At 39.0% G+C, this 17,187-nt stretch overlaps 1 protein-coding gene across 1 annotated transcript in view; it reads left to right on the forward strand.

The window, feature by feature from the left end:
- Positions 1-17,187, forward strand: part of trappc9 (trafficking protein particle complex subunit 9) — an 838,299-nt gene that overhangs the window by 469,302 nt on the left and 351,810 nt on the right. The window contains exon 21 of the mRNA XM_067979750.1: positions 10,346-10,437. Coding sequence (XP_067835851.1) covers positions 10,346-10,437 — 92 coding nt within the window. The remainder of the gene's footprint in view (positions 1-10,345; positions 10,438-17,187) is intronic.

A 17,187-nucleotide genomic window follows, 5' to 3' on the forward strand; every position in this document is an offset into this window, starting at 1 on the left:
GGAATCATTCTAGTAAATCTCTTCTGCACCCTCTCTAAGGCCTTCACATCTTTCCTAAAGTGTGGTGCCCAGAACTGGACTCATTACTCCAATTGTGGCCAAACCAGTGTTTTATAAAAGTTCATCATGACTTCCATACTTTTGTGCTGTATGCCTCTACTTATAAAGTCCAAGATCCCGTATGCTTTTTTAACCGCTTTCTTAACCTACCCTGCCACGTTCAACGATTTGTGCGCATAAACCCCCAGATCTCTCTGTTCCTGTACTCCTTTTAGAGTTATGCCTTCTAGTTTATATTGCCCCTCTCGTTCTTCCTACCGAAATGTATATCTCTGCATTTTTCTGCATTAAATTTCATCTGCCACGTGTCCGCCCATGCCATCAGCCTGTCTATATCCTCTTGAAGTCTATTGCTATCCTCCTCACTGTTTACTATCCTTCCAAGTTTTGTGTCATCTGCAAATTTGGAAACTGTGCCCTTTATACCCAAGTCCAAGTCATTAATATATATCAAGAAAAGCAGTGGTCCCAGCACCGACCCCTGGGGAACACCACTGTACACCTCCCTCCAGTCTGAAAAACAGCCGTTCAGCACTACTCTGTTTCCTGTCCCTTAGCCAATTCTGTATCCATGTTGCTACTGCCCCCTTTATTCCATGGGCTGCAATCTTGATGATAAGCCTACCATGTGGCACTTTATCAGACATATTTTGAAAGTCCATATACACCACATCAGCTGCATTGCCTTCATCTACCCTCTCTGTTACATCATCAAAAAACTCTATCAAGTTAGTTAAACATGATTTGCCTTTAACAGATCCATGCTGGCTTTCCCTAATCAATCCACACTCATCGAAGTGCCTGTTAATTCTGTCCCGGATTATCGTTCCTAAAAGTTTCTTCACCACTGTGGTTAAACTGACTGGCCTATGGTTGCTGGGTTTATCCTTACATCCTTTTTTGAACAAGGGTGTTGGGGCAGAATGGGGCTGTGAAAGGGACAAAGGTGTGTGATTTTGTGCAGAAAAGGTTGAATAATACTAATTATACATCTCATGATTAACGTATCTTTAGCAATAAGGATTTATCCAATCGGTCTTTATCTAAATATGTTGCTTAAAGAAATTTGCTTAGTGCCATTTTTCTCCTGGCTAGAGATCCAGGTTATGTGCAACTAATGCTTCTGCTAATTAGGTATTGTAGGGAAGAAATGGGTTGGTTTAATTCATTCTCCATATACAATAAGACCGAGAGCACCTGTTACACTGGGCTGAATTGAATATATGGCCAATTTTTGGCCTTCTCAACATTTCTCCCATCATTTGTAGCAACTTTATTGCTGTTATCCTCAGAAATTTAGAGGTTTTCTTTGTGGAGCATCTTAGTTTTATCAGTGTTTGATGTTTTTTTCTCGAGAGTTTTGTCTTCCCATTACCCTTTTTTGTTGTCTCTTATTTCAACACTGTGTTCCACTGAAAGTTCTTTGTTTTCTTCTTAAAAACCTTTATTATGGGGTCCATATCAATGGACAGCCTTGAAAATACTGAGCTCCAGTAACCTCACTTTGGACTAACAACTTTTGCCACGTCAAACCTTTTTCAAATTTGATTTCAGGATCTGGGTGACACTGGCAAGACCACATTTATTGCCCATCCCGAGTTGCCTTGAAAAATTGGTGGGCCTTCTCACTGAACTGCGGTACTCCTTGTGGCGTGTGGTGATTGGTTTGCAACTGGCCACTTCAGAGGCCATTAAGAGTCAACTACATATTGCATGATTGCATGACTGGAGTCACATGTAGGCCAGTCCAGATAGGGATGGGAGGTTCCTTCCCTGAATGAACCAGTTGGGCTTTTTTGACAATCAGGCAGCTTTTATCATCAGTTTTCCTAGTGTTAACCCATGTTACCAGATTTATTGAATTCAATCTCACAACTTGCCATAATGGAATTTGAATTCATGACTTCTGGGTTGCTGGTCCAGTGCCATAACCTATGTTGATTGTTAACAATGCCATTTCAACCCAGTTTATTCAGTCCCATACCTTGGTATTATCAACTTCTAGCAAAAGCATAGTCTCCTCAAGCATAGCCTTGTGTACCATGGACCATAGAGATTTAACCTGCCAGCTTGGGCCCATTTAATTCATCATAGTCAAAGAAGTAAAATCAGGGTGGAAGTCATTTGAGCCCTGATTTTTCTTGCAGTATGCGGATTTCTTTCAATGAATTTAATGCTCAGGTTAGCTCTCATATTGGGTGTACAACCCTACAAACTGCAGAATGATTATATCCTAGACCACCTTTTCTCCATGGATTTCTCAGGATCTCCCCTTGTATATGTGCCATAAATTTGGAGAGTGGGGGGGCCTTATGATTTCCCTTTAGCTCTCACCATGATAGGCCAGCTCTACAAAGTCCTTCGTAATGAGGAAATCTTGTTACTTTGCCTGCGGGGCTGATATTTCTCCTTTCAATAAAAGCTGGTAAATAGCCTGTTCAACGTAGGAGCCCTGTGATCCTTAGTAAGGATGCCAGAGTTCTGGGACAGATGTATGTCCAAGACAAATAGAAACTCCACCTAAATGAATTTTTCTGTAGCTCAGTTTAGAGATACTTAAGCAAGGCAATGGCCCAGAAATTGCTGGAATGGTGCATCTTGCAGCGAGAGTCGTGAACTGGACTTTTTACCTCACCCTTCAGATTGCACTATATTGGCGCCACAAATTGCTGGAATTGCGAATTGATAATGGCGCAATGATGTCAACATTGCATCTGGGACCTCATGAACATTGTGCCCAATGGTTTATATCTTAACCAATGAAACAAAAGGATAGAGAAAGAAACAGAGAAAACGATGGAGAAGGAAATAGGGTAAATTACAGTCAAATTGGATATAGTATGAGAAAAAAAGAGGGAAAGGAGTTGATTAAGAGAGAGAGAAAAAGGAGATAGAAAGGAAGAATATGAAAAAAGTTAAAAAGATCAAGCAGAAGAAGACGACATTGTAATCCAGTTGTGTTTGGGAATTGTTATATTGGTTCTTGAGAAGTTAATAATGAGTAGGTGTGTGAAATGTACAAACATCCTTACTCATATGTTGTATCCCAAAATAATTTTCTGAAGGAAATCTATCTAATTTGCATTTCTGAGTGTCAAAACAGCTTTGCATCCTGAAAATTATTGCCTTACGACACTAGCAGGAGTGTGGATGGCAAGACTAAGACAAAAATACTGCCAAGACAGATTTTTAAAAAAGTTTTAAAAACCTTTAGGAACAATTTACTATCTGCTGGAGTGATACACCACAGCTTGATTTGTTCCTTTTCTGGGCCACCAAGGTTGAGTTTCATGTCAAGACCATAAATCACGTCATTAACAGGGTCTTTACATGGAATTACATCGAATTTACAGCACAGAAACAGGCTATTCATCCCAACTGGTCCATGCTCCACATAAACCTCCTCCCACCCTACTTCATCTAACCCTATCAGCATAACCTTCTATTCCTTTCTCTCTCATGTGTTTAGCTTCCCCTTAAATGTATTTGTGTTATTCACCTCAACTATTCCTCGTGACAGCGAGTTCTACATTCTCACCACTCTTTGGGTCAAGACATTTCTCCTGAATTCCCTATTGGATTTATTAGTGACTGTTATATTTATGGCACCCCCACAAGTGGAAACGTCTTCTCTACGTCTACCCTAAGAAACCCTTTCATAATCTTAAAGACCTCTATCAGCTCACTTTAAATAGGCTCATCAAAAATACCGTAGTATGAAGGCCCAATTTTTTTCAAATAAATTTACTTTTGCTCAGAGCAACAGCTAAATATATATTGTACTTGGAAATTGGGAAAACATATCATTTATTAAGCACTGGTTCACAATTGAAACCAGCTTTAAAAGTGACCTTTCGAGTAAACCTCATGCTTTGGTTGCTACTCCACTGGCAGCGATCACGCTCCAGTGTCTCAATCAAATACTATTCTTCACATTGGAATGCAGGCTGAGTGTATGTAGGCTTACGACATGAATTACCAGCCCTAAATGGCAGCGGTGAGATTAATTCGCATTTACAGTTCAAATCCACTCATAAATTCCAATGGAGAGCTTCACGGCAAGATGGTAATTTTTTCGGATTTGTCGAGGCTAAAAGCAGATTGGCGCAAATTGTCCAGCAATTTGTGGAGAATCGGAACTCATGGCGTATCTCTTCTTCACCACTAATTGCTAGATTTTTTGCGAATTAATAATGGGCACTGTTAATTCACCATTCGCCATCATCCACTTGCCTTGATGAGTGCAGCTCCAACAACACTCAAGAAGCTCGACACCATCCAGGACAAAGCAGCCCGCTTGATTAGCACCCATCCACACCTTAAACATGCACTCCCTCCACCACCGGCGCACCGTGGCTGCAGTGTGTACCATCTACAGGATGCACAGCAGCAACTCTCCAAGGCTTCTTCGACAGCACCTCCCAAGCCTGCAACCTCTACCACCTAGAGGAAAAGGGCAGCAGATGCATGGGAACAACACCACCTGCATGTTCCCCTCCAAGTCTCACACCATCCCGACTTGGAAATATATCGCCGTTCCTTCATCGTCGCTGGGTCAAAATCCTGGAACTCCCTACCTAACAGCACTGTGGGAAAACCTTCACCACACGGACTGCAGCGGTTTAAGAAGGTGGCTCACCATCACCTTCTCAAGGGCAATTAGGGATGGGCAATAAATACTGGCCTTGCCAGTGACACCTACATCCCATGAATGAATTTTAAAAAAATTCCAGCAATTTCTGGGCAAGTATGCTGATCTTTACTGCATGTTAATATAAACATATGGCTCAGTTCTTAAATACCTCTTCACTTACAAATTTATGGATCGATTCAAAACTGGCAATCAGCATACATACAATTTACCATCACGTGCACTTTGATGTTAACTGCAAATTATAACTGGCCAGGCTTCTCTTCCCCACCCCAAACTTAACCCTCATTACATATGGAACATGCTATTTGTTTGTCTCTTATATCCCAAGAATTAGTGATGAACTGACTATTTCTACATACAGTTTTTGTTAATGCCGACCATTTTAGAAAGTGTAGTTGGGTGGCTCAGTGCATTGGAGAGCCACCAAGTGCTAAAAGCACATATTGACAAGATCCAAAGATAATTATGGTTGAGGAAGGCCATTTTCCCCATCTTAATTCCTCCCCCTCCCCTCCCCCATTGTAGCATACAGTTGTTTCATAAATGATTCCATAGTTTTTGCCTCCAAACTCTATCTGAAAATCTATTCAATAGATGATCACTCTTTCCTGGTATCAGTCCTAAAATTATTTTTTACTAGTTTGAACCCATCCCTCCTAGTTCTATTTCCACAGTTTAATTAAAAAAAATATTCTGCATTCATCTTTTTTATATTGTAAAACTCTTATACCTCCATAAGATTACCTCTTAGACACCTCCATTCTAGGCTGAAAAGTCCATGTCACTCCAATCTTTCTTTGTGGTGCATATCGCTGAAACTAGGGATTAGCCTGGTAGATCTTCTCTGTACAGCCTCCAACCCTTGAATGTCACTCTTGTTTCTTGGTGACCAGAACTAGATTCAGTATTCAGGTGTGGTCCAATCAGAACGCTATATAGTTTGATCACGATCTCCTCTGACTTATATTCTGCTTTTTTTGCTATGTAGTTCAACATTCCATTGACTCTGTTGATTACTGATGTGCAATGGTTGAAAATATTTAGTTTCAAATCTACTAAACTGCCTCGGTTTCTTTTCGTGTCACCCTCAGCAATTTTAATACCATTCATTGAGTATGCCTGTCATCTATTTTTGTCTTCCAAAGTGTAGCACTTTATGCTAGCCTGCATTAAAATTAATCAGCTCTTGTTCTTCCCACTTAAAGATCTTGTCCAATTCATCCTGTATTCTCTGAGCTGCCTCTTCCAATTCCACTGCTCCTCCTAGTGTAGTATCATTTTCAAATTTGACCTGTTTGCATTGAGCTTCTAAATCCAAGTCATTTATATAAATTAGAAACAGTAGTGGTCCCTGCTCCACTCTAACATGACTACTTGTTGTTTCCTATTCTTCAACCAGTTTCTTATCCATTAATGTCCAGAATTTGCCTTGTGCTGAATTTCCAGTGTCAATTGTTGGAAGCCACCGAACAGAAGCCAGTGAACAGGGAGGAAAAATAGGATGGTTAACCCATGCCGCTGTTGTGCACTTCTTTGTAAATGTCTATAAAATTGTACTCAATAAGGCCCCTAAGCTGTCTTCTGAGTCTGAGATGTTATATGGCATAAGGAGAGTCCATAGGGGAGAAAATACCTTCACAAAAACAAACTTTAGATATTAGCAACTTATTTTAACTCTTTGATGTGCTATGACCTACAATAAGAAATACATCTGTAACTTCCTTTCTTGCAGAGAAATCGTAAAAATGTCATCTATAACCCAGTTTTCATTATTGATATGTTGTTCAGGTTCCTGAGACAGGAATGATCAAGTGTACAAGCACGTGTAATGAGAATCAACCAAGTGGCATAACACCTGAAAATTATTTTCACTATATTTTAATTACATTGCATTCTTTAAAATATAGCTGTTACTGATTGTAATAATCAATGTGCTTCATTACATGTGATAAGGGAATGTAAGGACTTCTGTAGCCTTTTTATGGGTTTGCCTCCTCGTTTGCGATCTGCATGACATGCTTGTCAAAATCTTTTTCAAGTTGGTCATTTGATCACATTCCTTTTTATTTTTTGTTGCACCATATTTCTGTGCTGAGCTCCAGCTATTGGGCAAATTCTGAACTGACTGTTGAGACTAGTTTTGCAAAATACCTATAACACTCTTGTTAGGCTTGAAACTGCAAGTTGCGAATAACGTAGTGGCTTGTGGCACAGTAAGTGGTAGTCAGCAAAAACCCTTTAATTATTAACTGTTATTGAACAACAGGTAAGTACAAAAATAGTAGTCAGTGTCTCATTAATAAGCAATTATCAAAATTTAAAAAAACCCTCAGCATTTAACAGTGTGCAACTGTTACTGTACCAGATAGGCCTGCTTTTAGATACCCGTAGTTAACATGATTGCTTTCCAGATGACAAATAACTGTATGGAAAATTTCCCAAAGCAACATTAACCATAAACAAATGTTCTGCCTGTAGAGTCCACAGTGCCATGGTTAAGCTATTGATGGTGTGCAGTAACAGTTCAAATTCAGAGATAAATGTGATGTTACCAGCCATGATCTATAAAACATCCAGTAATCTAAATTGAAGTGCTGCTCTGAGGCAATTAACTGATCACCTGAAATTATCTCATCTATTCATAGTTTAATTTCTTTTAACCTTTTATGCTGGAGGTTGCTATTAAGTAAATCCAATGAAATCATCACTGCAGCATTATGATTGCAAAGGAATTACTGTACTCAAATGCACAAATATGAGTTCAGTAACAATTAGTTCCAATATAACACTGGTAGATCATGTATTAATCAAGAAACCCATTAGTTACCGTCAGCATAGCTATTCTCAATGGCAATGTTTCAAATATATTAAAACCCAATATAGGAAGATTTGAGTTCTATTTAGAATGAAGGCATTTTGCATCCGTAAAAATTGCAGGCTTAGGACAGGTTGATATATATTAAAGACTTGGACTTGGGTGTTCAGGGCACAATTTCCAAATTTGCAGATGATACAAAACTTGGAAGGGTAGTGAACAGTGAGGAGGATAGTGATCGACTTCAAGAGGATTATAGACAGGCTGGTGGCATGGGCAGATACGTGGCAGATGAAATTTAATGCAGAAAAATGTGAAATGATACATTTCGGTAGGAAGAACGAGGAGAGGCAATATAAACTAGAAGGCACAACTCTAAAAGGAGTACAGGAACAGAGAGATCCGGAGGTACATGTACACAAATCGTCGAAGGTGGCAGGGCAGGTTGAGAAAGCAGTTAAAAAAGCATACTGGATCCTGGGCTTTATAAATAGAGGCACAGAGTACAAAAGTAGGGAAGTCATGATGAACTTTTAGAAGACACTGGTTCGGCCACAACTGGAGTATTGTGTCCAGTTCTGGGCACTGCACTTCAGGAAAGATGTGAAGGCCTTGGAGGGGATACAGAAGAGATTTACTAGAATGATTCCAGGGATGAGGGACTTTAATTACATGGATAGACTGGAGAAGCTGGGATTGTTCTCCTTGGAACAGAGAAGGTTGTGAAGCGATTTGATAGAGGTATTCAAAATCATGAAGGGTCTGGACAGGGTAGATAGAAATAAACTATTCCCATTGGCGAAAGGGTCAAGAATCAGAGGACCTAGATTTAAGGTATTTGGCAAAAGAACCAAAGCTGACTTGAGGAAAAATTTTTTTTACACAGAGTGGTCAGGATCTGGAATGCACTGCCCGAGAGGGTGGTGGAGGCAGATTCAATCACGGCCTTCAAAAGGGAACTGGATAAGTACTTGAAAGGAAAAAATGTGCAGGGCTACGGGGATAGGGCGGGGGAGTGGGACTAGCTGGATTGATCTTGCATAGAGCCAGCGCGGACTTGATGGGCCAAATGGCCTCCTTCCACGCTGAAACCGTTCTATGATTCTAGGTTAGATGACTAACTTCATTTTTACATTATCAGGTTAATATAATGTTATTCTGGCACAAATTGCTGAGGGTGAAAAAAGTTATGTCACCAAGATAGCTATTCTATAAGTAGAATGCACACTGAGGGCAATAAGCCACTTGTGTTCTGGGTGATATGAGACTTGGATTTGCAATGGCTGAACCTCATTTCTTGGCAGAAACTCTTCTTTGCTTAATCAGCTCCAGTTAAACATATATGCACCAGAGATAATTAATCCAAATTAATTTGTTATAATTTTCATTTTAGAATTGCAAGGACATTTATATATTAGACTGTGGTTAAAAAAAATCAAAGCAATATATTTTGGAGTAAAGTTGTTTAGTGCATTCAAAGCTTACTTCTTTCCATGTTTACCATTTTTTAGGAACATAAGAAATAGGAGCAGGAGTAGGCCATACGGCCCCTCAAGCCTGCTCTGCCATTCAATAAGATCATGGCTGATCTTCGACCTCAATTCTACTTTCTCACCCGATCCCCATTTCTCTTGATTCCCCTAGAGTCCAAAAATCTATCCCTCTCAGCCTTGAATATACTCAACGACTCAGCATCTACAGCCCTCTGGGGTAGAGAATTGCAAAGATTCACAACCCTATGAGTGAAGAAATTCCTCCTCATCTCAGTCTTAAATGGCCGACCCCTTATCCTGCGACTACGCCCCCTAGTTCTAGACTCTCCAGCTAGGGGAAACGACCTCTCAGCATCTACCCTGTCAAGCCCCCTCAGAATCTAATATGTTTCAATGAGATCACCTCTCATTCTTCTGAACTCCAGAGAGTATAGGCCCAATCTATTCAATCTCTCCTCATAAGATAACCCTCTCATCCCAGGAATCAATCCAGTGAACCTTTGTTGCACCACCTCTAAGGCAAGTATAAAGAGACCAAAACTGTACACAGTACTCCAGGTGAGGTCTCACCAAAGCCCTGTATAATTGTAGTAAGACTTCCTTTCTCATGTACTCCAACCCCCTTGCAATAAAGGCGAATATGCCGTTTGCCTTTCAAATTGCCTGCTGTACCTGCATGCTAACTTTTTGTGTTTCTTGTACTAGGACACCCAAATCTCTCAACACCAATATTTAATAGTTTCTCACCATTTAAAAAATATTCTGTTTTTCTATGCTTCCTACCAAAGTGAATATCCTCACATTTCCCCACATTATACTCCATCTGCCCTTTTTTCTCCACTTTTTATGACCTCCATATTGTACAAGGGAATAGGGAGGTGACTAACCCCTTCTCCTTTGCCAGTGTTGCATTGCAACTGACTGTTTGAAGATGTACTTGATAATTTGTATGGTTCTCCCTTTGACTGTCCCATACTGTGACAAATGTACCTTCCCCTGTCGCCTATTTAAAATTAGAAATTCCCTCTACAGAAATCATAGGTGCAAATCCAGGTCCTATTACTCTGATGTGCATTGTATTGATACACCAACATGCCACTGGGTCAGTTGCAGACCTAAACTGACAAAGTATTGTGTAACTAATGGATTTCATTTATTAGAGTCACGCTTTTTAAGAATTGGTTAATGAAACAGGAATTAAAGCAAAATCAATACTGCAACATCAAAGGCAACAGACAGGACAGTGGCAAATTTAAAAACATCTGACATTTTATTCCAAAAGCTACTGGGTTGCAAAAGCTTGCATTTCCTTAACTTTTTGTACCCGTCTCTTAATCGTGAAGGAGAAGCAAGTGTGGAAGGAGTTCTCAATCAACTGGTGCAGGAACATTTACAGCTTGCTCCTCTGCAGTGGGGTAAGTACCAAAAATGCCAGTTTGGAAAGCTCAGACTAACAGTGAATCTGTTTGAGGAATCTCGAGGCTTTACAGTGTGAACAGCCAAATATGATGCTATTACTTGCTGGTTTTATTGGATGGTTGTTTTACATTTTAACCTCTACTGGAGATGTTTTGCAACACTAAAGTAATTTGTTGGGATAGAAACTATTTTAGTGAGATCAAACATGTGCATTTGGCATTTGTAGTCTTTGATTTCTGATAATGAAATAGTTATAGCTGGTTGAGTGATTAATTAGATTAAGTCTTTATTTGTAGGTCATTCGTGTTTTTTCTTTGGATAAAGAAATATGAAATTGTTGGAATGCATATGAATCAAACTATTTGGTTTTAACTTTTTTTCCAAATTTGGTAAGGGGGAAATGTGAGGGGTCCAGATGAAGTGAAAGTGATAACGATGTGATCTGTAATCCTGGCCCTCCAAAGTGTCATCAGTTGTGCTGGAATTAAGATTTCTCTATCTTTCTTAGTCTTATGTGTGATGAATTTATTCTGTTTTTAATTTTAAAAAAAAGTTTTATACCATAAACTGGCAAACTTTACAACCCACTAAAAGTAACAGCTGCTGCTGATTACACTCCAACTGACTTTCATTAACCTGAGAGCTGATATCCAAAATGGCTGACAGAAACATTTTTTTAAGGGGGATTGAATGGCTCCTCATTTTGGCTATTGTTCAGCTTGAATAAATGTAAGGTAAATCATGTTGGTGTGTTAAGTGCTTTTATTATGAAATTAGTGAATATGAAGTTATTAGTTTTCATGATACAAGAATGTGGGATCTTGAAAGATGTTTTAGCACTGTAAGATGGTAAGGCTGTTGCAAGGTGAAGAATCTGTGAAACTTTTTGATTTGGAATTTGATGCATTTCTGTTGTACAATGAAGGAAGGAGAGCTGTACATTTAAATCTAGAGGAAAAATGATGCAAGATGAACTAAGGTGTTGAGAATAATGGAAGGGAGCTGCCTGTGAAATCTATCCATTTGCTGGAATAAATTTGATAAAATTCATGATTTTATGTGAGATGATAGATATAGGTGCTGTGTTGTTGAAATAAATATTTTAATACAGTTGATGGTATTTTCGAGAGTTTCAAACTTTTTGTTAAATACGTGACTGATATTTTAAAGATCAGTGACTGAAAGGAAACTGTTAATGTTTGGAAGAGTGAAAGATTCACAAACATGGATTAACAAAATTAATCTGGTTATTGTTTTAAGCATTTATCAATGTCTTGATTTTAGTAAATTTTCAAATTGTGCTTCAATGAAAAATGTAAATTTGGCTATTTGGTTTAATTGTGAAGAGTCTACATTGGCATGATGTGGAATTGAAGACATTCAAAACTGGTCTGATCGGAAATTCTAACCAAGAAAATGCAATTCAGCTGTTGTACTAGATTTTGCTCCGAGCTGCGAACGAATGGAGCTTGCGGTCCATTAGACTGGGACTTGCACATATACTTTTCATGGGCTTTTGTACTGCAAGTTCCTTTTATCGGGGCCTCAATCCAGTGCGGTGCCCTCTCCTGGGAGCTGTGACCTGTGTGAACGGGGTAAGCAGCTGTGTGTCCCGTTAACCAATCAGATTGAAGCATGTTAATAAGTAGCGCAGACACAGAACCAGGAAGTGTAAATTAGAATAGTAAATTCAATGTAAAATCAGTTACAGAAAGTGAAACAGAGAGGGTAAAAATTATTGAATTAAAAGACAGAGATAATGTCCAACAACAATTAAAATGTGAATGAGTGAGACTTGTAAATTTTCAGTGCCAGAGAGGTGGTTTGGTAGTCATTACCATGCCGATAAAATTTTGGTTAGACTAAAAATACTTGATGTACCTTTTTCTGGCGTGATTACTTCTTTTCTATCAGAGCAGTAGAGGAGCTTTGCACTGTTGCAGTCATTTCAATGGTGAGTCAGCCAGCGGGATCTACTTCCCGCGAAGCTTCTGGAGGAGCAGGGCATCTGGTAGAACAACTTCCGGATTTCTGTGTTTTAACTGAGCATGTGCAGTCGTTGGAAGTTGCTCTACCATTTGCCCTGAAATAACGATGAGCGCTGTTAGGCACGCCGTTATTTTTAGAGCAAAATCCGTCCCATTCTAGTTGTAAAGCCTATGTGTTGAGTGTCATATGCATCTACACTCGAGTTGATAAACAGTAGTAACAAACCATAGTCTGTCTTTCTTAATGTTATAAAATTAAAAATAATATGCCATGGTTAATCTATAGATGTACTATATTTTCCAAGATAATACTATGTATTTGATGATAGTTGTGTTGCCAGGTCGGTATTGAACTTTGTATACCACACAAATTACCGTTTGTTCCAAATAAGAACCATTCATTGCATTGAGTACTTTACAGCATCAATTACCAAAAGGTCAACTGAAACAAGATTGCTGTGTAGAAGTATAAAATATTGTACCAATGCTTACCAATCTGTAGACAAGTCAAGAAATTGATAAGAAGACACCTAGGACTTGTATTTATCTTTTCTGGTCTTTGTCAAAGCATGCAATTAGAAAAGCATTACATAAATGTCATTGTGTTGAATGAAGTCTACTAATAACTTATAGCAGGTGGATCTTTGATTATATTTAGTCCTTTTTAGCCAGTTAACTATCAAGCTACCAGTGACATCCTTTATTACATGAACTATCTGAATATTCAGCAGGGTAATAGGTAACGTTAAAAGGGTGCATGCTTCAGAACAATTTGTTTTTGGTTTTATTGCCATGACCTCTACTGTACACATATTGTAATGTGCTGATAGCAACTGATTTCAGTTATTCTGTGATATTGTGTATTCATATTGTGCAATGAGTTTGTGATTTTGGACATGACTAATGTGTTTTTAAGGCCACAATTACGTATTTGAGTGTTTTTGGGCAGGCTTGGTTCCTGCAACAGCCTGAGCTGAAGAGTTATCATATTAAACTTTTACTGTGAAATAATATTTTTATTAGTTTCAATAAAAACTGATGTATTTGTAAGATCACTAGCTCACGTCAGTTTGATCATCTCATTGTGAGCTCTATTGACAAATATGGCAGAGTTGTGTTGTCGCAAAGTGGCAGGACATGGTTTCATATCTGTGGTTCAAGTGCTGAGTTCCTAAGCTGCTTCTTGCCATTGTGGAGAGACCTCAAGCAAATGGCAGGTACTTCCTCAGGAGAAAAGAAAAATTGTAGTTTGGATAACCCTTGGCTGACTATGGAGCAGACTGGGTAGAAGTGGCTTCTGTTATGATTCAAATAATGTTTATAAAACCACTCAAGCAGATTCTTGATATCTGAATCCCTTATAGTCATTCAGCCTTCTGGTAGATTCTGGTTTGTAAGTTCTTTTGTAATTCCCTATTCAAAAATACCTGATATTTCAAAAATCTTATTCTGTAAATTATTGGTGATATATTTTCCGAAGCCCTTCCATCACGTGGCCTTACAAAAAGAATTGAAAACCATGAGATCAACTAAATCATAAAATTCAGGAAATACACAGGTCAGTTAATATTTGTAAAGAGAAAAGACAAGTTAATGTTTTGGGTATATGTCTTTCATCAGAACTGAAAACAAAAAAAAGCAAAAATTTTAGTAAGGTTGGGAACAACAGAGATAAAGGAGAGAGGGAAAAACACCAGACACTCCAATCACAAGAGGTAATTAATGGATTTAATCACCTGCAAACTTCCTCTTTTGCAGACACAAGTTATGTGAACTCTCTACTGTCATCTGGCCAGGCAAAGTGGAGACCTGATGCTTGCACACATGCACTAAGCTCTCTATGCTGGCATCCAAATGCTGGTTTTAAGAGATCACCTGGTAACCTTTTAAAATTTGATTTGCACCAGCTGTGGTTAGGCTGCAGGTAATGTGAAGTTGAAGCAATGCTTGCCAGAATGCGATCTGGCCGATCTCCTTTCCAGTGTTGTAAATAGTTTGAATTGTGCATAGCTAAAAGCGCTCCACAGAAACAAAAACTGTACAGTATAACTGACCTGAAAAAGTGTTATCCATTTTCAGAGTTCAGGCACGTGACCCGAGGAAACTACGCTGCTGGCAGGGTGTGCAGAGTACCCTACTGTTAGCGAGGTTTCCCTAGGTCATGCAGTTCCATATCAGCTCTCAAGTTTTTCTGAAACTGTGTTATTGAAGCCACTCTGGGATGCCTGCCTATCTGTGACAGTTTGAAAAGAGGGAGTCCCAGCTTGTAGACTTTCAATCAGGTAAGAAAATTGACTTTTTTAAAAAAAAAGTTGACATTTTTATTTTTTTCATTATAAAGTGGGGAATATTTTGAATAAAAAGTATTCACCCTAGACTTTGCTTCCCCTTTAAGTGAAGATCTAATGTTGATTATTTCTATTTTCTGATAGAAATTGAAAATATAAACCAATTTGCTGTTTACATTGACCACATTTTCTCCTGATGACTGCAGAATCTTCTTTGTTAACTTCTGCTACGCAGGTTTGAGATACCCAGTTTACACATTTTAACATGTTTCCAGCCCAGATTACAAACTAACACCTACCGCACAACTTAGTTCAACATTGACTGAATTACAGAAATTTGCAAGTGCCAACTACATAAAACTCTCAATTGTAGACAGTTTTGATGGGTGAGCCAAGTCCACACTCCTAATGAAATAATTTGCTTTCAATCCTAATGAACATGCAAGGTCTAGTAAAAAGAAAAAAAAACTGGAAATCTGAAACTAAAACAAAGTGCTGGCAATTCAACAACAGACCTATCCGCATCTGTAAAGAGGAAAGAAAGGTTAACATTTCAGGTGTAACCCTTCGTCAGAAATATTTATCTGTCTCTATCCCTTAATGGATGCTGACAGACCTGCTGTTTACTTCCAGCATTTTCTGGTTATGTAACTTCAATTGACCAGCAGTTATTAAAATGCAGAAGTGCCAATTGCATAATTACTTGATTTTTCTCATAACTTCCAGACTGTTCAATAACAAACTAGAAATCAGCAGCTGAGTCATCTAGTTATACAATTAGTGTTATCGGTATACAGGTATATGCCCTCAGAACGAGTGTAACTTTCCTGTTGTAGCTTATGAATCATAGGTCAAATGTTCTTGTAATAATGCAGCACGTGAAGTTGCTACTCATTAACTCTTTACTGTACTGCTCACCTGATGGCTCAGCAAGTATATTCAGTGAGTGGCTGAGGCATACAGATAATTTAGTGCTAGTTTCATTCCCAAGTCTGCAAAGTTAACTGATCTCACTGGCGGTAGTGGTAGAAGCACTTCAGTGACCTCAATGCCGCTGGGTTAGGGAACAGAGAATTGACTAGGATTGCTGATAGCTGTCCGGTGAGCTGTGTTGGAAATCCTTCATTGGTGAGGACAGATTTGGGCTTCGGTGTGATTCTCTTCCTCCCCCCACCCCCTGCCCTGCCCTCAGTGATCAAATATCCTGCTGATACTCATTGTTGACATTTGCACATGGGCAGGATAATGGAACATGACTGATGCCCATAGCACATCTTCAGGACTTCAGGGTGCTGATATGGGGTTGTTATGAGGCACTTAATTGGGGCACATCTAACCGTGCTATGCTGGACTTGGGAATGCTTGCTACTGCCATTGGGTGCCCAAAAAGCTAAGTGTTGCATCCTCCAGCACTGGTGCTGGTTCACTTAAATGATCAGAAAATTGTAAGGACAGTAACAGTAACTATACTTTAAAAGTTTTCCATTCTTTTCAATAGTTTGAAATGTTTTGATATGATATTTTCAAGTATGATTATAAATTCCTCTTATGTGGGCACCTCGTGCGCTACGCCAAGTCTGACCCTACCGGAGCATTCACCTCCAAACCACCACCAATATGAAAGAGACCACGAGGCTGAACCCAGAAAAATATGGAAGGTAAACATAAAAGTTCTCCTCAACAGCATGGGCCTTACTGCCGATGAGGCACAAATGAGCGCCCTGAACTGTAATGTTTGGAAGAATCTAGTAGCAGAAACATCCTCTTATGGATAAGCCCCTAGTCGACGACGACCCATATTACACTCTAACTGAATTTTATGCACCTTTCTGCATAACTGCTCATTATCTACATTGAAGCCAGTTCTGGGCCCACTTACCCATTCTATCCAAATCTAGTTCTAATCTATTTCCTTCTTCTAAGGTCCTGACTCTACCTCACAATTTAGTGTCATCTATAAATTTACTAACTGCACTATGCCGTGCTCTACATCTTTAATAAACAGAAGAGGACCCAGTATCAAACCCTTTGGGACCCACTACTGACATTGGGAAGTAACTCCATTTGAAACCTTTTGCATAGGGTCCTTTAACAAATTTTTGATCCATCTCTCAACAGTGGACACCATGGGACTTAATTTTAACACACAGTTCATCATGTGAAACTTTATTAAAAGCTTTTTGGAAATCCATGCACATCACCCTGAACAAACATTCTAGTGACTTCTTAAAAAAAAACTCAATCAGGTTGGTTAAACATGACTTCTCTTTTATGTAGCTGTGTTGAATTTTCCCTTTAAAGCCTAAACATTCTAAGTGATCATTAATAGCAGTGCTGCTTTCCATTAATTTCCCTACTACTGAGGTCATACTCTGCAGTTGACGAGTTGTGATTTGAATCCCTTTTTAAATAAGGGCACCACATACACTTCCATGTAACCAAATATAATGCATGTACAACTGTTGGGATA

The sequence above is a fragment of the Heptranchias perlo genome, chromosome 3 (assembly GCF_035084215.1).
Source record: "Heptranchias perlo isolate sHepPer1 chromosome 3, sHepPer1.hap1, whole genome shotgun sequence".
NCBI lineage: Eukaryota > Metazoa > Chordata > Chondrichthyes > Hexanchiformes > Hexanchidae > Heptranchias > Heptranchias perlo.